Source organism: Coenobita brevimanus, chromosome 24, assembly GCF_032717465.1.
Source record: "Coenobita brevimanus isolate Jiangsu-jjx chromosome 24, ASM3271746v2, whole genome shotgun sequence".
In the NCBI taxonomy this organism is placed as follows: domain Eukaryota; kingdom Metazoa; phylum Arthropoda; class Malacostraca; order Decapoda; family Coenobitidae; genus Coenobita; species Coenobita brevimanus.
In genome coordinates this window covers 13,119,385-13,141,397 of record NC_136977.1, presented here as the reverse complement: position 1 = coordinate 13,141,397, position 22,013 = coordinate 13,119,385, and the positions used below count along the sequence as shown (strand labels likewise).

Below are 22,013 nucleotides of genomic sequence, written 5' to 3'. Positions count from 1 at the left end.
CTTATTTAACTTTAAAATACATACATCTAAAATAGTAAGTGTACAAGCAACACTTATACAATGGTTACTCAAGACTTCTATTGGCTACATTAAATGAGTCTGGATATCACCTGGTGGCAGTAAGCATAATACACCAAAGTAGTTGTTGGTACTAAAAGGAATAAACAGTACAGTAAAAATTTATTATGATGAAGTTTCCTCTATACACAAAAATGTATGCATATTTTACAATTACTGTATTAACTGAATGATTACATAATTAAAATACATTAATGTGCTTAACTAGCACCAATATGTTCATCTGTGATATCCTCCCCTTCAAAACTTTGGCAACTTTCAGAATCTTCATCAAGTTTCTCTGGCACTGTGGAACATGACACACCTTCTAGTTGCTGCTTTAAGAATTTCCTCAATTTTATATTTGGCAAGAAGCGAAGTTCTCCCGTCCAAGACTTGAAATTCTCAAGATGCTTGGGACTTAAGAAGTCAACAGTTTCTTGAAAGAGAAAAGAAAAAAAAACATCATTTCAATGTACAGTAGTTGCCAATATATGGTGAAAACAACAGTATCTACAGTACATGGTGTAAAAAGAAGTCATAATGTACACAATCCTTTGCAATCCTGTTTTAATAAACAATATACAGTACTGTAGGTGCTTTAACCCCTAAAGTACGCAATTTGCTTAGCAGGTCTGTCCCTCCAGCCACAAAACAAGGTCAGTTTTTTTTACTTTCACCAAGGTAAAAATTTTTCTTCCACATTTCAAGAGACTGAATTTACACACCTGAAAATATGTGTTTCAGCCAGATTGACCAAATAGTTATCACACAATCGCCCGTCAAAGATGCAAAAAAGTTACCGATTCCCCATGGGCGAAAATAGAAAATGCACAGAAAATGCATTATTTATGGTAAATAATTATATATACATAACTCATGTCAATGTGAAGTGTTCCCTAGAGTTGGTAGGACAAGCTGTCAGTGTGGCATATGAGCATAGCAACAAAACAAGCCAGGTGAAAAGTGGAGGTGGAGTGTGTATGGCTGGAGGGGGGAAGAGGATGGAGGGACAGGGGGAGGAGGATGGAGGGACAGGGGAGGAGGGATAGGGGAGGAGGGAGGGGAGGAGGGAAAGGGGAGAAGGGTTGCTATGCACACACACTGCTGTAAGGGGTATGTTGGGGTATGGTTGGTTGGGAGGGGACAATGTGGAGATGATGCAGTGGGGCTGAGGGAGGTAAAGTGATGGTATAGTCTGACAAATCTAAACATAGGGTTTGGGTGGAGTCACCCCCTCCCTACACTATTGCCATGTTTCCTAACCCTACGATGTATAACGCCTGTGGTTTGTGTAGTAGGAATGATACATAAACATAACTCATACTAATATAACTGTAATGAAAGTGCTGACATGTATCAAGGAAGAATAAAACTATTCTGCATACTGTATTATACGATAATAGAGAAACGTGGCATAAAAATTTGGCAGTGTTGCTCTAAAAATATTCTAATTATTATTTACTTCCCCAACACTTCTAACATTGCTAATTAATTTAGCAAGTATAATTGCAGGAAAATTTAAAGGGATAAAAGTGGGAAGAGGCGATCCTTTCATAATTAAAATAAATATATCAAACAGCTCTGGGGTGGCAGCACTCACGCGACACGTGTTTGTGTGTACGCTATGGGAGGTCACCAACCCCCTACAGGATTTAGGCCTATTGGGGAAACCTCTATAAAAAAAACGCGCCGTGACTTTTACCTCAAGGGTGGTGCGGAAATAAAGTCAAAATTATAATCCATACATAAAAATGGAAGTAAAAAACCATGGATGACACATAACAAAATCTAGCGAGAGAGAGAGAGAGAGAGAGAGAAATAATAATAATAATAATAATAAAACTTTATTTCCACTAAACAGTGGGTATTCTTATACATTATACAGTAGTACAGCATACAGTATGAAAGTTCTATACACAATATAATACAAGTTGATACATATGGTGGAGAATAGTGACAGAGAGGTAAATGGTTTAAAAGGTGTGGGGACACTTAGGTTAAAAATAGATCAATTAAGGGATTTAGGAACGAAGGCAGTGGGAAGGATTAAGACAGATGGGATTGTAAGATTAGGGAGTTTGAGCAATAGGGTAGAATGTATGCTCTCAATAAAAGTATAGCAATTATCAACGGCTAATTATTATACAGGTGTTGATGGTGGGGGTCTATATTTATAGGAGGTGTTGGTGGTGGAGGTATAGCGGGTGTTGTTGATGGGGGTGTTGTTGGGGGTAGGGGTATAGGGGGTGTTGGTGGCAGGGGTATAGGGGGTATTAGAAAAACGGAGATCACAAGAGGGAAACAGTGTCAAGGTCATCGCTGATGGAGAGGTCAGCTCAGAAACGTGGCAACAGTGCAGGGAGGGGGTGACTCCACCAAAACCCTACGTTTAGATTTGTCAGACTATAGCTTGGGAGGGGGGGTTCCTTCTCCCCCACCTTAGGGGGCCAATCATGCCATACCACCCCAGATACTCTAGCTCTCATTGATCTGATCCCATATACGTCATCAAAGGGGCGGAATTACCCTCCCCCAGTTTTTTGTGTCTTTAGCAATTGTGTGGGACAGGCTGGCATGTCAAATTACACAAAAGTACGATTGTGCAGCATCAGTCTTTAGGGGTTAATAAAAGGTTTGTGTGGATTTTTAAGTTTCTCATATGCTGTGCAAATTAACAGGATTCCTTAGGAAGCACAGAATTATTTGTACAAATACACCCTAATAAGAGTGGTCATTACCCTTTACCTAGACTTATGGTTCAGAAACTATATTTTAGAGAATGCCAGTGTTCCTCAAAGTTACCGAACATCCCCCACATGGCACATGATTAACCCCTAAAACGCGGATCGTCGCGTTTGCAACGCTCGGCCAAAAGGACAGGACGGCGGGTCGTCGCGTCTGCGATTTTAGTAAATTTTGAATAACCGCGGGCAAACAGGCTCCAGCTGGTATTGTGTATCAGTACCACCACCCTCTAGCTACAACTAGCATACTTTACCTTTGTACTACTGACCTCAGTTGTTGCCAAATATTGCATTTTCCCCCCGTGCCCCCGCCCCACGGCCCGGCCAGCCTGGCTGTGATACATGGCAGTGCTCTGAGCGCTCAGAACTGTAAATCTGCGCTCTCCTCTCACAAGAAGTTTATGCTACTAGGAAACGCTTGTTTCCCCAGTTGTAACACTAGCTTTTTTTCTCACGGTTTGCCTCTGTTTAGCGTCAGTTTACTGCAGGCTTTCAAAGTGACATTATGGCGAGTTCTAGCTCTTCCCAGTCAGTGCAAGCGGCCGACAGGAACGAGAATAAAGTGGCGGACGTAAGGCAGAATAAAAAGCGCGCCGTGGTGATCTTTTGGGAAGTAATATGATTGAAAATAATGTAGTATACATGTTTTTAGCTGTGAAAATGGAAATGTTTGTTGAGTGACGGGAAGACCGCTGCCACAGTGCATGTCGGCCGTACGCTCCGTTGATTTTAGCCTTATTTTCAGTGCTTATTGTACAAATACGGATTCCTAACTACCTTTACGTTGTAGTATAAAGTTTACTGTGACAGAATGAGGCTGTGGTAGAGGGGAAACCGGGTTGCTGGAGGTGTGAAAGTGAAGATTTGGTTACCCAACTTTGCAAGTCTCCACAAGTCCTTGGATAGTCCATGAAGGCTCAACACCTGTCTCTGGAGAAAGCTGAATGTAAGTACTATCTGCCATACCAAGTATAATGTTCTAGGGTTAATCTCTGATTTTTGGCGAATATTTTCCTACAGGTACTCAGACCGCGCTACAACCCCGCCACTCGGGGGGGAACGACTGTACACAGCCGCGTTTTAGGGGTTAAAGGTGTCCATAATCTTCCCATCATTACCACTAACATCATACTAACCCTAATTCCCATTTATGAGAGATGGACGAGGGATGGTGCAGAAACTTAGAAAGAAAGGCACAACTGTAAGACTATCAAACAGTAATCCCTCATTTATCTAGACATAACAGAGCCAAAGGCATATCTGGATAGTGGCATCATCCAGATAATGAACACTATTCCCCTACCACACCCAGATCCTACCTATACGCACCTCCAACTTATACATAACTTATTTGTACAGTACCTATGCTTGATTTGGCAATGTTTTCCAGTCATTCAGGCACATTTAGACATCAAAGCACATATACGAATATCCAAAGTTACCGTAAAATACCCTAACTTCGGACACTTTTTATGTGTTTTAATGTGTAAAATGGTGCAATTTTATTCCTGTTGGTGTCATGTGGTAGCCAGGGACAATACCTACTGAATCAATATAATTTAAAAAATTGGCCATGCTAAACTCGTTTTTTTTTTCATTTTCATTTTCAAGTGTCCGAAGTTAGGAACAAGTTTCCTAACTTCGGACAACTCTTCCAAACTTTGGACATCCAGGTATTTGCCCTTTAAACATGAGAAGGGTTAATAGCACCTGTCTCTGGACACACTGGCCAAACTTCGGACACTTTAGAAGTTTTTAAAAAATGTCAAAAAAAATATTGTGCACTCGTGGCCCAAGTTATACATAGTATATAAAGAGAAATATCCAAAAATATCTTCTTTTTTGAGCTCATAATTTTAGGATCACATTAAGGTGCATCATATCACACTGTAGTGTGGTATTCTGGCCATAAATATAGCTAAGAACTCTTCAGAAACTTTTTCAGATGAAAAAATTATATAAAAATGCATTGCATATATTCCAAACTATTCGGGAAACTGATTTCTTTTTTCCTAAACAAAACATCACTTAATTATCAAGTAGCTACCTCAATGACTCAACAAATGCATACTGAAATAACATAATATGATGTTAAACACTTCTTACTGGTTCTAATGACACCCACTAATACGCACACACAGGCATATGTTATGAAGGCACCATGTATTAACGAGCTACACACTTTGGTCTCACACACACACACACACACACACACACACACACACACACACACACACACACACACACATATACACACACACACACACACACACACACACACACACACACACACACACACACACTTTCCTAATAGGCCTGTGCTTGTAAAACACACACACATAATGAGCATACTGAGCATATTGAAAGAAGTATCAGAGGAAATCTGTAGTAAAGACATAGAGGAACACAAAAGGTTAGGGAAATACAAGAGAAGTAAGTCAAGACCCCTAAAGGTAACCTTCCAGAGTGTAAACACCGTGGAAGAGATACTAAAAAATGCAAAGAATCTTATGGAAAAAGAGGAGTTCAAAAATGTATGGATAAAAAGATACCTAACACAAGAGGAACTGGAATTACTGAAAGAGAAGAGGAAGGAAACAAAAACAAAAAATGAGGGAAGATCAGAGGAGGAGAAGAATACATTTTTTTTACAAAGTAACAGGATTGCAGGTACGAAAGTGGTACATAAACAGGAGAGAATAAAAACGAGGAAGGTAGTAGAACCAAGTCATGACAAGTATATAAACAAGATGATTAAGTTGATGTACTCAAATGAGGATGGAATGGTATCTAAATTATTAGAGATGAATGATTATGTCAGAGAAAATGAACCACATATAATATGCCTAACTGAAACAAAATTAACACCAAGGCTATCAAATGACATCCTAAACTTAGAGGAATATAATATATGGAGAAGAGATAGGAACTTAAAAAAAGGAGGAGGAATTATAATATTAACTAAGAAAAATCTAAAAGTCAAAGAAATAGAACTAGATATACCCTCACAAGTAGAACTGATTGCAGTAGAGATCAATACATCTGAAGGGAAAGTAATTGTAGCCAATTTGTACATGCCACCCAAGTCAAACACATGGGAAAGAGACGAATATGAGGACCTGGCAGAGAATACAATTCAGAGTTTAAGATCATTACTACATAAAATGGAAGAGAAATTGGAAACAATTATACTAACTGGAGATTTTAATACAAATCTAAATTGGAATACTCTAGATATAATAAGCCAAGAAAGCTGTTGGGACCAAAAGCTCCTGGATCTCGTGCAAGAGTTCTTCCTAATGCAACATGTAAGGGAAAGCACCAGAAAAAGAGGACTAGATGTACCCTCAATGCTAGACCTTATATTTACTAGGCAAGAAAACGATATTGACAATTTAATATACCACCCTCCATTCGGCAAAAGCGACCATGCAGTACCAAATTGCAACTTCAGGATAGGATATGACATAGTTAACAGCAATGAAAGTTACAAAAAGCGCCTAAACTATAAAAAGAGATACTATCATGACCTGAAGAAGTATTTCTTAGAAACTGATTGGGGAAAGGAGCTTAGAGGACAAGATTTAAAAGCTATATATAAAAAATTTTGTGAACTTTATGAAATAGGAGTCTAGAAGTACATCCCAAAGCACAAAGAAGCAGAAAAGAAAAGAAAAAAAATGATTCAATACAGAATGTAAAAAATCAAAAGAAAAAAAGAGATTTTTTGTGGAATAGATACAGAAGACACAATAGTGAAAGGGCATATAATAATTACAAACAGGCAAGAAACCATTTAACACCCTACCTATACACCACTGTATGTACAGTACCCCTCCTAAATTTGTCAGTTTTCAGGTCAATCTGCATTTAGACATCAAAACACACATAGGAATATCGAAAGTAATGCTAAATGCCAAGAAAACCATGAAAAAAAAAAAAAAAAAAAAAAAAAAAAAAAAAAAAAAAAAAAATGAAACCAAAAAACACCCTACCTATACATGACTGTATGTACAGTACCCTTCCTAATTTTGGAACTGTTTTCAGATCAATCTGTCATATTTAGACATCAAAACACACATAGGAATATCCAAAATAATGCTAAAAAAAAAAAAAAAAAAAAAACTATACACGACTGTATGTACAGTATGCCCCCTAATTTTGGCACCGTTTTCAAAATCTGCCATGTTTAGACATCAAAACACACACATGGGAATATCCACCCTCATCCTGTCTATTACTAAACATCAAGAAAGCCATAAAAAAAAAAAAAAAACACAAAACCAAAAAACACCCGACCTATACACGACTGTATGTACAGTTCCCCTCCTAATTTTGGCACTGTTTTCAGGTCAATCTGCCATTTTTAAACATTGAAACACACATAGGGTTATCCATATTAATGCTAAACATCAAGAAAAAAATGCATAAACAACAAAAATCCACAAAAAACTGAGGACGGTTTGAAAATCTGTTGTCTGTGACGAGTGATTGCTTCCAGGGCTCAAAAAAAAAAAAAAAAAAAAAAAAAAAAAAAAAAAAAAATCCACGACCAAATATGCCACCGTAAATTGGTCATATTAGTATAAATCATATACCATCATCTTCACTGCTGTTTATACTATAAGATAAGCTAATGAAAACATAAAATTGACAAATAGGAGTACAAAATTCAAGCAAGAATAAATTGTTCAAGTGTAAACTAACCTTCATGTAACTTCCCACCATCCTAGTTCAAAATTCTGCCAGCATCTTCCAAGAGTTAAGCATATGTCTAGATGCAGAATTTCATGAGTTTTCTCGTAGTCACCTCAGAATTTCCATAGGACCAATAATAGTTGAATAAATTGCAAAAAACTTTGTAAACTCACGAGTCAATGCTATCACCACGGAAGAGGGTAAGGACTGAGGGAGTGAGGGGGGGAGCCAGGAGGGTATGGAGGAGGGAGGGGAGGGGGTGGAAAAGACGAGGCTGTGAGCTGGATTCTCTCCCTCCTGTCCACAGGCGGACAGGCACTTTTGTTGTACATTTACTCATGGCTTGCAGTCTGTTAGACGCTGAGTGGCCATGCAGAAACACAATGCACCATGACCGGGGTACTTTTGACCTTCTATAGAGAGATGGATGGCCAATGTCGCTGAACATGTACATGTACTCGTGGCTTTTGGTCTGTGTTTGATGGAGGTGGCAGTTGGCAACGACTTAGCCCCCACTGCCGCGCAATATTAGACATTCGGTGGGGAATGTGCACGGATGTTTTGATGCCACTTGAGGGTACAGTCGTATTAATCAGGTGCTGGAGGTTCATTAGGAGTGATAGGATGAGCGTGCGCACGATTCTGACCATTCAGTACAGGGGCAGACAGACATTTTAGCTCTGGTTGTGGGTTACAGACTACTTCCCACTCACGACTCGAACCCAGCGGCCACAATACCGAATGTCTGGACATGTTGGCTGGCTGGCCGAAGTTTTTGGGCACTTTCATGTCCAAATAACAGCAAGTAAATTCAGATAATGGTTTAATAGAACCAAGGTCCAGTGTCCGGATACTGAACATGTCCAGATAATTGAGGGATCACTGTACATGCCTATTGAAATGGATCACATAATCACTTATACACCATTCAAGCCTTTAAAATCCTGGATCCACCTCAGTATTTTTATTTATTTACTGTAATATTTTTTGAAGAAGCAATGCACATCATATACACCTGGGGGATAGAGTCATGCCAGTGACTTAAAAAAAAGTTTCATGTGCATCCCCATACTTCACATTCACCATCCATCCATTTATCCTTCATTTTTTTTTACTGCTTAATCAGAAGCTCAAAAGCCCTGGACCTGGCAGCTTAGTCCTGACATTCAAGGTGGGAGTGACTTGTCACTGACATCTGGATGGCATTATGTGAGGAACAAATCTCAATTAATCATAAGATTGTAACCTTTGTGGGCCAAATCCAGTTGGAGCATCTCAATTCACTTGACCACTACTGTCCAGTTGTTTGTGATGTGGTTCCATCCAATACAGTAAATGGTTCCTAAAGTTACATCAGACTATTTGGCTTGTCATTTACCGTAGTCATCTGAAGACAGCACTACATAAACAAACTGAAAAATATAGTACACAACCACAAGTATGGTAATGAGTGAAGACAAAGTTCTTTCAGGTTACACTTACAAGTGATTTTTAAACTCTTTTCTTGACATTACAGTCATACAGAAACATTATCAAGAATGGGTTCGAAAGGCTGTTTCAATTAACTTTTGAACCTAACAACCACAACGACACTGACAAACCACAACTGAAACTGCCGAGCTATGAAATCAGGCGACTGCAGTCACTAAAATGTGCCACCCCAAACTCAATTCTTCTTTTTTCTACCACATTCCTAGTTCAACAGCCCCACCTTCCTTGTATCTCTTGATATCCTCAAGCCTGTGGATCAACATGTTCATTTAACCCCCAAACGCCGTTATATTTAATGCAGTCGTCTCCTCACTATGGGCAATTTCCCTGAAATTCCTTTTTTTCAAACCTTAATGTCTCGGAAAGTATAGTACTTAGGGAAACAAATTAAAGACCATATTACTCAATAACTCTTCCTCTCGCAAATGAAAGTATCCCCACGTCTGTAGGTTGCTGCATTGATGAGTAACAATGTGAGGACGAGAACTAATTTTCGGCATGAGAGCAGGACATGTTCATGTGTCTGCCCACGGAGCTGACTATGGCTTTGCTCTCAATGTGATAACTTCTCCACTACTACATAAACTAGACACTGTTGCATGCAAGGCATTCATTATGGCATTATCACTGAGACTGAGCTCTTTTCTAGTTTCCTTGGAAAGAGGCTTGGCTGAGATGGATGATGCAATTGGCTACAGGTGGCACAGATGGAATCATTCAAATAGGAATCTGAAGACATCGTTGTACACCTAGCAAAAGTGCAGGACAGACTAACTCTTGCCTGTGTGCTATGGAGTTATTCACTCCCTATCCTTTGGTGCCGAGATGAAATGGTGGCCGGTTCAAATGCTGACGGGAAGACAGATGCGTGTATAGTCACTATACAGCGGCCATGTAGCACCTCAATTGTGAATGTATAGACGTTACCCGATGGTTAAGGGTTAAATCACCCCCGAGTACCACAATCTTACCGACACTCATACCCCCAAGACAACATGTCTTCCTAATGGGTCTATCTATCTATCTACCTATTGCCAGATGCCATAATCCCGTAAGGGGTGGCCATTTGACTTTGAGTTATTTGTTTTACAGAGAGGGGAACTAGCCCTCTACCAACCCACTTGTTGACACATAGGGAGCACGTATAGTTTGGTTATATGGTTACCACCCAGTGCTGTAAATGGTTTCTTTGCTTACAGGAAACCATTTGGCTTGTCACTCAATGTAAAGCCACCTGTAAAGGAAAGAAAAGCAATGAGAAGTGACAGGAAAGATGGAAGAAATAGGAAGAGAGGAGGGCAGGCACAGAAAAAGAATGATAAAGGCTAAGGAAGAAGTAGGCAGCACTACATCAAGTGTATCTTTAGCTAATTATCTAGTTCAGCCTGTGAAGTATAAGCAGGTATCAATGAAAGCTTTTTATTACCAAATGTAAGTTTCAAATATAATACTCAGCCATGCACCTTAAGTTGCAATCATCACACTTTCAACTCACCTCTCAGCTAACATGGTCCCTACTCTCTCAGACCCATCATTTCTTTTCCACAATAATTATTGAATTCACTTCGATCACCTTCACTTAGCAAAATACAAGAGTCCTTATTATATGAGGTGCTACCCAAAAGTTTCCAAAATTTGACTAACGAAAGATAAAAATCTTATGTCAAATCCTAATCACCACTGTCCCTTTCAATGTAGTCTCCTTGGGAGTGCAGACATCGATTCCAGTGTTTCTCCCTTAACTGGAACACATTCTAGAAGTCCTTGAGCATCAGCTTGTTCAGGACCTTCTGAAATTCCTTCTGGATCTCCTCAATGGTGTCGAATCTTAGTCCTTTCAGCTGGATTTTCATTTTCGGAAATAGGAAAAAATCACATGGGGCCAAATCTGGTGAATACAGGGGGCAGGGGAAAACCTGCATAATATTTTATGCCAAAAACTGCTGAACAACAAGGGCTGTGCGTGCGGGTGCATTGTCAAGGTGAAGCACCCATTTGTTTGTGTGCCACAATTCTGGATGTTTTCGCCTCATGTCCTCCTGAAGCCATTCCTAATATATCATACTACAACTCTGCATTAACGATCTGTCCTTGAGGAGTGAATTCCTTATGAACAATGCCCTCCATGCCAAAGAAGGTTATGAGCATTGACTTCACATTGCTGTTGATCTGACGTGCTTTCTTTGGTTGGGGTGAAGCTGGGCTCTTCCACTGCAATTATTATTGTCTGGTTTCCAGGTTGTACCCATAAACCCAGCTTTCATCACCAGTAATGACGCTTGAGAGGAAGTTATGGGTCCTTTCTGGGCATTTCCATGAGCTCCGTGCAAACCTCCACGTGACGCTGCTTTTGCTCACCTGTCTGGAGCCTCAGGACAAACTTGGCAGCGATCTGTCTCACATCTAGGTCACCAGACATAATGCATTGGCAAGTTTCATACAACAGGCTGACAATGTCATAAATATTGTGGATGGATTGTCCTCCTGCAATCTTTGAGGATGGTTGCACGAACTTTGCCCACACTGTCAGCTGAACTGGTGGAAGGGCGACCAGAATGTACATTGCCATCTGTTGACGTTCGTCCATTTTTAAAACACTTAAACCAGTTGTGGGTTCGTGTAACCCCCCAAAACATTATCACCAAATGCTTGCTTTATGGGTGACTTTACACTCCCTCTTGTCTTTGTTTCCTTCATTCTTTCCTCTTCCCTCTGCCTACGGGTGACTCTACACTGAGTGACATGCCAAATGATTTCCTGTACACCAGGAAACCATTTACTATGCTGAGTTAAACCATAAAACCAAATTATGGTACCTGGTGGTTTAGTGGGTAAGTAAGGCACTCCAATTGGATAGAGCCTGTGCAGGTTTATATACAAGGGATGGTTGGGGTTTACTGCTCACATAATGCCACTCAGAGATGAGTGAGGTTGGTAACTCTCATCTTAAATGTCAGGACCAACTTGCCTAGTCCTGAGCTCCTACGTTTCTCATGGGACACCACAGGATTGGATGATGATGATGATGATGATGATGAACATTTCATGAGTTTCTGCTACATTCTTCCCAAGTTTCACACAAAACTTGATGCACGCATGTTGCTCTTTCACATCCTCCATTTTTGAGATAAAAAGATTTGCAAGGTAACTCAAACACAATGATAAAAAACACACACACACACACATGCAGCGAACACATCCACACTGCACAATGCTACTAGATACACTAACAAACAAAGGGTACGTGCACTGTCACCTAGCATTCACACACTGTATGACAGTCTCCGCCCTCCTTTCAAATTTCGGGAACTTTTGGGTGGCATCTCATCCTTTATATGGAACTACTCATAGGAACAGTGTAGTAGGTGGTAGATGGGTGTCTACCACTGAACCTGGGAGGTACTACCATGAGAAGGCAATGTGGCTACAACCTTAGTAATTAGCTACAAAATCGTCTAATATTAAGCAGGAAACATTCCACCACAAGTAAACAGAGTCAAGACCAGAGCCTCACCATTTTACAAATCTTGTTACATGATTAGATGATGATGATGATGATAATGACGATGATGATGATGATGTTACATGTCTTAGATTTCCTTTGCCTCAGCAGCTTCCAGCAACTGTTTAGTTTTAGTACCGGTACTTGGTTTGAGTCCACTACATAGAAAACAGCTATACCATGGCAAATCTCAATATGGGAATTCCCTGAGAGGAAGCATTTTATGTATGTACAGAACTACTGTAATAACCAAACAAGTAGAGAACAAATGATTTCTTACCGAAGCCTGAAATAGTAAACTGGTTCATTTCCATTTCCCGTGTGATCCTGATGTGATCCTCCCGGCTGGCGTGTTGCCGCGACAGACGATCACCAACATTGTGCTTCATGTTGATCTGTTCAAGCTCATCCAGATTCCTATCAATATATCTAAAGGAGAAAACATCCACATGAGATAGAGATAGAAAGAGAGAGAGAGAGAAATTTGCACTGATCATCATCATCATCAATTTTGACCTATTCTAATCCACCACAGAATGGGAAGACAATATTATTCAACTTTCAATACCCCCTAAACAGAAGAATCAGAATATCTAATAACCCTCTGGTGTACAAACAGAAACCACTAATGTTAAACTTCATTACTATCTGAAACTGTTGTTATAGTAATACTGTAATGACATTAATAATGTTTAGATATAAGAGCACTGTTCTTATAAGTTGTTTTGGCAGGGTAGGACAGATGGATATGGTGGTGTGGGTGTGTTGGCTGGGAAGAAATGGGTGGAATATATCATGAATGTTATGAGAGTAAGTGAAAGGATAATAGTAGTGAAAATTTTGTTCGGTAGAATTATATTTGCTTATATGTTGGCATATGCTCCACAGGCAGGCTTGGAAGAGGTAGAGAAGGATAGATTTTGGGATGATTTAATAAGCATTGTAAGAGGTATGAGGATACTAGATTGTAGTTTTAGGAAGGGACTTAAATGGTCATGTATGTCAAGCAGCTCAAGGATATGAAATGAGAGTACATGGAAGATGTGCATAAGGTACAAGAAATGATGAAGGGGATAAGATACTTGAATTTGGGGAGGCAACAAACATGGTTATGTGCAGCACACATTTTAGGAAAAGAGAAAGTAGGTTGATTACATACTAGTCTGGGAGAAACAGCGGCCAGATAGCCTATTTCCTGGTCAGGAGGACTGATAGGAGGTTAATGAGGGATGTTAAAGTTACCAGAAGCAAGGAGTGTGTGCACCAACATGAGTTACTGATATGTGACATGGTGCTTAAGGGGTGAGTGATGAAAAAGAGGACCTATGCACCTAGGAGCAAAATATGGAAGCTGAAAAACCAAACAGTGTGGGATGCCTTCTATAGCAAGATGAGGAGAATTGTGGCTGAACAGGGAGGTGTTGACAGAGTTGTTAATGAACAGTACACAGCCATCAAGAGCAACTTCCTCAAAGTTACTGACTGAGTGTGTGGAAAGATGAGGGGCCCCCAAAGACTTAAAGTAACATGGTGGTAGGATGAGGGTGCAGAAGCTGGAGTTAAGGAGAAAAGACGTCTTTTTCTGGGAATGGAAGAAGAGTGGTAACAAAGAGGAATACTTGACTGCCAAGAATAGGGCTAGAAAAGAGGTTTGCAGGGCAAAGTCAGAGTCACAGAGACTTTTACTTAATAACCTAAATTGTGTGAAAAGGAAGAATAAGATATTCAAGGAGGCAAATCAGATGAAGAGGGAGAATAGGGACATCACTGGTGAGCAGTGTGTGAAGAATGATGAAAGAAGGATGGTGGTGAACAGTGGGGATATAAAAGACACATGGAGAAAGCATTACAGCCAGTTATTGAATGAGTTTGACTGGGACATGGAAGGTTTGGAGCCAGCAGATCCAATGTTTGGCCCTTGGCCTCTGATTGATGCTGCAACTGTGAGCAGGGCAATTGGCAGGATGCAGGTGGGGAAGGCAGCAGGTGTGTCTGGGTTGACTGCTGGAATGTTGTAAGCCTCAGGAGATAAGGAGTGAGGTTAGTCACTAACTTGATAAATACGATTATACAGTATATAAGTGTGTTGTCCCAGATGATTGGGCTGAAGAGTGTAGTTGTAAATGTGTAAAAGGGGAAGGGTGATGCCCTGGAAAGAGGAAATTATAAAGGCATAAAGCTTTTAGACCAGATAATGAAGGTAATGGAGAGAGTTATAGAAGGTATGATTAGAGAAAGTGAATATTGATAAGATGCAGTTTGGGTTTATTCCAGACAAAGGGATTACTGATGCCATTCTGATTGTTTGACTGCTTCAGGAAAAATATATAGGAAAGAATGGGGAACTGTACTTTGTTTCTGTTGATTTGGAGAAGGCCTTTGACAAAGTCCCCAGAGAGGTGGTGAAGTGGGCAATGAGAAAGCTTGGGATCAAGGAGTGGCTGGTTAAGGTCGTTATGGCCATGTATGAGGGTGCTCACACCCAGGTAAGGGTGAATGGAGATTTGAGTGATGAGTTTTCTGCAAATGTTAGTATGCACCAGGGGTCAATTTTGAGCCTCTTGTTGCTGATCAGGGTACATGAAGCCCTTTCAAGTGACTTCAGAAATGGACTCATGTGGGAGATGTTGTATGCTAATCATTCGGTGTTGATGGCAGAGAATGAAAGGGAGACAGAGGAATTATTTAGGATGTGGAGAGATGGTATGGGGCACAAGGGCTTAGGAGTAAATGCAGATAAAACAGAAGTGATGGTATCTAGGGCTGGGGGCAGTACTATCAATGAAGAGGGGGAGTGGCCATGTGCAGTTTGTCACAAGGGCATGGGAAGTAATTCCATCTTGTGCAGTGTTTGTGATAAGTGGGTGCTTACGAGATGTAGTGGTATTAGAAGTGGATTACAAGATATCGCTGATTTCATGTGTGCGGTGTATCAGAGGAAGCATGAGGGATTGTCAGGTGTGAAAGGATTGAACTTGCTGGTGAGTCTCTTGAGTATGTGGAAGAGTTTTGTTATTTGGGAGACGTTATGTGCTGGAGGTAGGGATGGAGCTAGCTCTGTGGCTATAGTGAGGAGTGGTTGGAAGAAGTTCTGGGAGCTGTTACCTTTCCCGATATTGAGAAGGCTCTCCCTCCATGCTAAGGGATCTTTGTATGCGACATGTTAGGAGTGTCATGCTGTATGGTAGTGAGACCTGGGCAGTAAAGGAAAAGGATATCTGCAGGCTCAAACGTACAGAAATGGCAATGTTTAGGAAGATGTGCATTGCGTCCCTGAGTGAAAGGCCTGGGGGGGCTGGGTGTACGATGGAAAAGTTAAGAGGTAGGATGGGACTCGAATGTACTGGTGATGTAATGAGGAGAGGTAGATCGAGGTTGTTTGGGCATGTAAGTGAGGTGTTAATACTGGGGGTAGAGTTGCGAGAAGTAGACTGAAAATGACCTTGGACGGGGTCATTGAGTATGACCTAAGGGATGAGGGACTGAATAGGGAAGCTACCAGAGATCGAGCAGCATGGAAAGCCGCCATCAGGTGATCAAGGCTGACGCATACAAGCATGTTGGAGCCTTCAAAAATGAAATGATGAAAATAATCAGGGCATTATCTGCCTGAAGTGGCAAGCACATGATGAAGACTTTGTAGAGCAGAAAATAGACTGTAGTACACTGCCACCAATATATTCTGAAAACATGGCAAATTATATCATGGTATCTCTAAAAGATGGTGTCTAATATTTCTTCACAGACTGCCTGCAATACTCAATAAAGAACGCATGTTACCTAGTCTAATAAAATTGACAAATATTTTACATTGCCCCATGAGAAGCATAGGAGCCCGGGGCTAGGCAGTTGGTCCCGACGTTTAAGATGAGAGTGACCAGCCTCACTCATCCCTGAGTGGCATTACATGAGCAAACAACCCCAACCACCCCTTGGATATAAACCTTCCCCGGCCCAATCCGACTGGAGTGCAATAATTACCCACTGAACCACCAGGCGCCAAGATTTGGTTATATGGTTACCACCCAGCGTAGTAAATGGTTTCCTGGTGTTTAGGAAACCATTTGGCTTGTCACTCAGTGTAGAGTCACCCACAGGCAGAAGGAAGAGGAAAGAATGAAGGAAAGAAAGACAGAAGAGGGAGTGTCATGTCACCCATAGGCAGAAAGACAAGGAAAGAATGAAGGAAAGAAAGACAGAAGAGGATGGAAGGAAAGAAGGATGGAGGAGAGGAAAGGGCAGACACCCGACAGCTGCACTACATCGAGGGAGTGGATGGTGAGCGCCCCCACCTACCACTAATAAGCATGTTAATGTACACTAAAATCTAACAAACAGTGCATAACAATAATTATGGAAACATTATTTACATGATGAAAGCCAGTTTGGTGACAATATCCATCTCAACCACTGGGCAGCTGGAGACAATACAGTATGTTAGCTGCTTGGTATGTGATGAGTTATCAGACTCTTCATATTAAGATACAACAAATAAATGAAAATAAAATAATTAAATAAATGCTGCAGCTATAAAGATATTAATCAAAATATTCATCAGATTTACCTTGGCTGACTTCAGTGATATTACTCCTATGTTAAATGCTGCGGACTACATAAACACAGCAAGAAGGCCTACCCCTGATGCCCACTTGTAGATCAATTGTGGGCTTTATTGCTGTGTACCAATGAATTGCATTAGCCCTGCTTCCCTTATACAATTTTTAGATGCCCAATGGTCTAGTAAGTCAAGGTACTCCAACCAGATTGGACCCATAAGGGCTTGCTTTCATAGTTATTTTTTGTTTTCCCTCCCCTCATGTATTGCCACTAAGGGGGTATGCAGGTGGTCACTTTCATCTTAATGTCTGGACTGAGTATCCCAGCACCAGGCCTCTATTCCTCATGAGGAAATACCAGGCTGGATGATGGATAGATGGAAGGAAATGTGTCATATCTCTTGGTTTGATTCTGTCCAAATGCTTGCCAAACATGATGCTCTCATGTTTTTGAAGATCTTTGTTTGGTGAATGGATTACATTATCATTATACCAGAATATTAACAACAGCTACCCCTATCACACTTGGCTACTTTCCCCTTTATGGGGCAGTTTTCTGACACATGCGGGGAGATCACGGGTGAGTTTTCATGCTGGGTACTGATGTAATGGATTAGCACTATTGCCCCCATACAATTTTATTTTTTTTATGCCTGGTGGTCAAGTGAACTATACAAGTCTCCTTCAATGAGGTGGTTGTAGTTTCTTGCTCAGTGGTTCAAAGCTGGTCATCTGTCTTAAAAGTCTGGACTGAGTTGGCTTACTCCAGGCCCCTGTGTTCTGATGGAGGATCCCCCTGGGGAAGGAGGGGGAAGTATTTCCCCAGTATTTCTTGTTTGTTATAAGAGGTGACTAAAAAGGGTCTATTTATCTTCAGTCTTTCTCTCTTTACTGTCCGCTTCTTCTCTTTTGTCTTACCTCTTTTCTTAACTGATATATCTTTGTTTCCTCCTGCCCTTATTTTCCTTCTATCCCTTTCAGGTTAGGTATCTGGTTTCATGGCATGAACAGTTTAAGGACCTCCCACTGACATCAACCATTCCTCCCTTCCTGGGTCAAGCCATTCAACCCACTGACAGATAAAGCCACTTTATTGTCAAGCCACTTTATTGTCAAGCTCCTTTAATGCCAAGCTACTTTAATGCCAAGCCACTTCAATGCCAAGCCCACTTCAATGTCAAGACCACTTAAATGAAAAAAACACTTCAACGCCAAGCCCACTTCATCATCTTCCCCTGCTAGTCATATAACTTTGCTTGGAATTAGTGTCATTCCGTCTTTGAAACCTGGTGCTTGGAATCCAATATTCATTTTGCTTTAATTCCTGATAGAGCAATACTGGACTGGATGATAGTTGACTGAATGAATATAAGCTGTTCAACAATGGTAACCAAAGTAAACTGTGTGTGTCATACTCTACAATAATCATACCACACCTTGAAAGTGCATGCATTTAACTCACAGTCTCCTGTACTTAATCAGGAAGGTTTTCTTACATTCAAAATTTTCTACATTATTAAAGCAAACAGTATATCAACTAGTCAATGTGCATTACGTATCTAAAGTATTGTATCAAATGAGGGGCTTTATGATGGGTAGTTATTCTCTTTGTACTTATTTACTATTACAGATTACCAACTAATGCCAACAGTACCAACAAAATAAGCACATTACATCATACTGCACCTTACTGGAGTGAAATATACCTCTGAATTAGATGCAGCACATCCCTGGATGTAAATACTTCAAGGTCGTGATCCATATTCTCCTTAAACCATGCAAGTTTATCCCCCAACAACTGAAGTTTCAGGTTGCTTTCTCCTCTTCTTTTTTTCAGTTTCAGTTCTCTGAAAAGTTTTGAATATACAGTAGTGTAAAGTACAGTATCACTGTAATGATAGGAAAAGTAAATAAAAAAATGTTTTTCAAAACCAAGCAATCTACTATACCTATACAAAGGACTCAGAAGACCCAAACTGAGAAACTGTCTAGGTAATCTTTTGGAACTACAGAAAATGATCACTTGGTACTGTGTGAAATTGTGTGCAAACCCCAACTTTGCAACTGGAGTAGAGTTTTCAAGAATTATATAGGAATCAAATAGTTTCTGGAAGCTAGCTTTAAATGTAACCATGTAATGCTCAGAGATTTTAGTCACTAGTATATCGCAGGAAAATTGAGTCATCAATAAATGACACCAGTGTAATGAAGGGAATTATAGAAACCACTAATGCCATCAGTGTAATGATGACAATTTTAGAGATTATGGAAAATGGGGTAGCATGATCTTATTTGAGAATTTATGGGAAATGATGTAGCGTGATCTTATTAGAGTTTATGGGAAATGTGGTAGCATGATCTTATTAGAGGGTTTATGGAAAATGTGGTAGCGAGATCTTATCTGAGGGGGCGTGAGTAGTTAGATATTAGCACACCTTGCAGGCCACTCAATTTCGTCTGTACTACTCCCTAAAGGATAGCAAAACTCGCACTCATATTAACCTAAGATTTATTAAGCATTAACAACTGAGACAGATTACTCATCAAACTGTGAATGAACCCAAACGAAATAAAAATGAGGATCTAAATCACTAGAAATATGAAACTTTACGAGCTAAATTAATATTGAAAGAATACTGACACATATAGATATATTAATCTGGTGGTCACAGTTGGACTCTCAGGAAGATTCAAAGAATACTAATACACATGAATATACTCCGTAGTCACAATTGGACTCTCGGGAAGATTCAAAGAATACTGATACACACGAATATACTAATCCCATGGTCACAGTTGGACTCTCGGGAAGATTCAAAGAATACTAATACACATGGATGTATTAATCCTGTGGTCACAGTTGGATTCTCAGGAAGATTCAGAGAACACTAATACACATGAATATACTCCTTGGTCACAGTTGGACTCTCGGGGAGATTCAAAGCAAACTGATACACGTGGATGTATTAATCCTGTGGTCACAGTTGGATTCTCGGGAAGATTCAAAGAATACTGATTACCACCAAGACATTCTCTTAAGATTAAACTCGTACAACTCAAGAATCACATGCAGTAAAGTTAAAGTAATTATATGAACAGTGATCAAATGGACTGTAATCAAAATGGACCAGCCAATATATTCGTTACTTAGACTACATGAACTAGGGAAATGGGGGGGGGTAGGTATAATTTAGTATGATGCGTTTGGCAGTGGCTTGAATGGATGATCTGTAACGATGAAGAGGAGCGACGATCTCATTATTCAGTACAAGAGGAATCAAGGGAAATATCACAAATTTAACTTATGTATATGTGGATTTCTCACACGAGGGTGAGAGGGGGAGGGGGAGAGTTCATGCACTAAACTGTAATGATGAAGAGAAGCGACGATCTAAAATATCTGACACAGCTCCTCGCCTTTTATGAGAATCAAGACAGTGTTCGGGAATCGGCTAAAACTTTAACTTATTACTTTGTAATATTTTGTATCTACTAGATCTCCAAAGAATACGAGATATATGTTTGCATGTAACATACCTAGATAAATGACTTATGATGTTTAAAATTTTTGTAATAAGCATACAGGAACCTTAATCATAACGAAGCCAAATTAATTAGGAATTCAAACAGTTTTATTACCCGTGTTGGTTATGTGCCTACGTGACTGTAAACGCGACTCCAATAACGTGAATTTCGAGCTTCACAAATGATTACCTTCAACAACCTTACTTCAGACATTCTCAATTCACCACTGCATAGTTCAAAAGGGGGGACATTATTAACACTGACATATAAATTTCAAGATCAGAATACGAAGGTTGACATTAGCGATTTTTTTTATCTCTACTAAACTTCCGTGGTTATACTTCTTTTTTAATAACGGCTGGTTCACTATGTATAAACATTAATCATATTCACACCGATACTCAATTTAGTACTAGCAATAACAGAATCATGCTCACATTAAGAATATCATCTAAGACTAGACTTAAATATAGAACTTAACGGTTAAATCATTAACAGTACAGACTATTTATAATATTACCTAAGCTTAAGATTACACTTACAATACTAGCTTATACTAACTCATACTAATACTTAAAATTATGGTACTACACGGATCCTTCCTTCGGAAAAATAATATTTCCGTCATAAGTCAACATTCAAATCATTCATCTACATTTCCTAGGGACGTGTGTGCGGACAGGACGGACTTACCAAATTTGACTCTGAACCTCTCTATGAACAAAAATTTCCCTGACTCTTCCTCCAATAAGTGGCACCTGTCAGTCCACAAGTAAAAACACGTACCCCAGGGGGTCGCTTCTCTCTCATGGTAAACTCTAGAACCCCAGTGGAGAGGTGTGCCCCAGCCAACCTCCCGCCTGGGTTGCAACATGGTCGTCTCACCTGGGCTAACCTGTACTCTCGCTGCCAGGATCGTCCCAGAGGCGCTTCCCATTCACACAACATACGGACTAATCGCATTCACACTCTCATCCATTTGTTCTTACGATTCCAGCTCTTCACCTAGCAACTGACGAGCACCTGTCAGGTCCTGAAGTCATTGTTTCACCCTAGACTGTGTTGACTGTAACTTGAGGAGGTAGGTGCACAACGCCCCTCGAATATAGGTAACCTTACTGTGAACTGGGCTTCGCCAAATAAACCAAACTCCTATAAACTCTATAAACTAGATGAAACTCTGAACTCTCAATAGATGAAACTTCTCTTGAACTCTAAATTGTCAAAGTCAATAGTCAGACAGTCCGACCTGCACACATTTCCCCAACCATCTCTTAATACTGCAATAACTAGCTTCGATACTCAACATTCTTCAATAAGTCTCCAGGGAGGGCGTCTCTCATGGGGCAGTAATTGTTCATCAATTGGATCAGGTTCAACGGCCTCTTCCAGGGGCTCTAAGAGCCACTCTTCACCTCCATAACAGGACTTCACTTG

At 40.2% G+C, this 22,013-nt stretch overlaps 1 protein-coding gene across 4 annotated transcripts in view; it reads right to left on the bottom strand.

Annotated features, from left to right (window-relative positions):
* Window positions 1–30: 30 nt before the first annotated feature.
* Window positions 31–22,013, bottom strand: part of LOC145393492 (translation machinery-associated protein 16) — a 92,104-nt gene continuing 70,121 nt past the window's right edge. The window contains exons 3-5 of one of the 4 annotated variants that reach the window (XM_080267615.1): window positions 18,743–18,898; window positions 12,776–12,924; window positions 31–496 (exon numbers count right to left, since the gene is read on the bottom strand). In XM_080267615.1, coding sequence (XP_080123741.1) covers window positions 279–496; window positions 12,776–12,924; window positions 18,743–18,898 — 523 coding nt within the window. In that variant the 3' untranslated portion in view covers window positions 31–278. The remainder of the gene's footprint in view (window positions 497–12,775; window positions 12,925–18,742; window positions 18,899–22,013) is intronic. The other 3 variants (XM_080267617.1, XM_080267616.1, XM_080267618.1) reach the window with 3 other exon arrangements.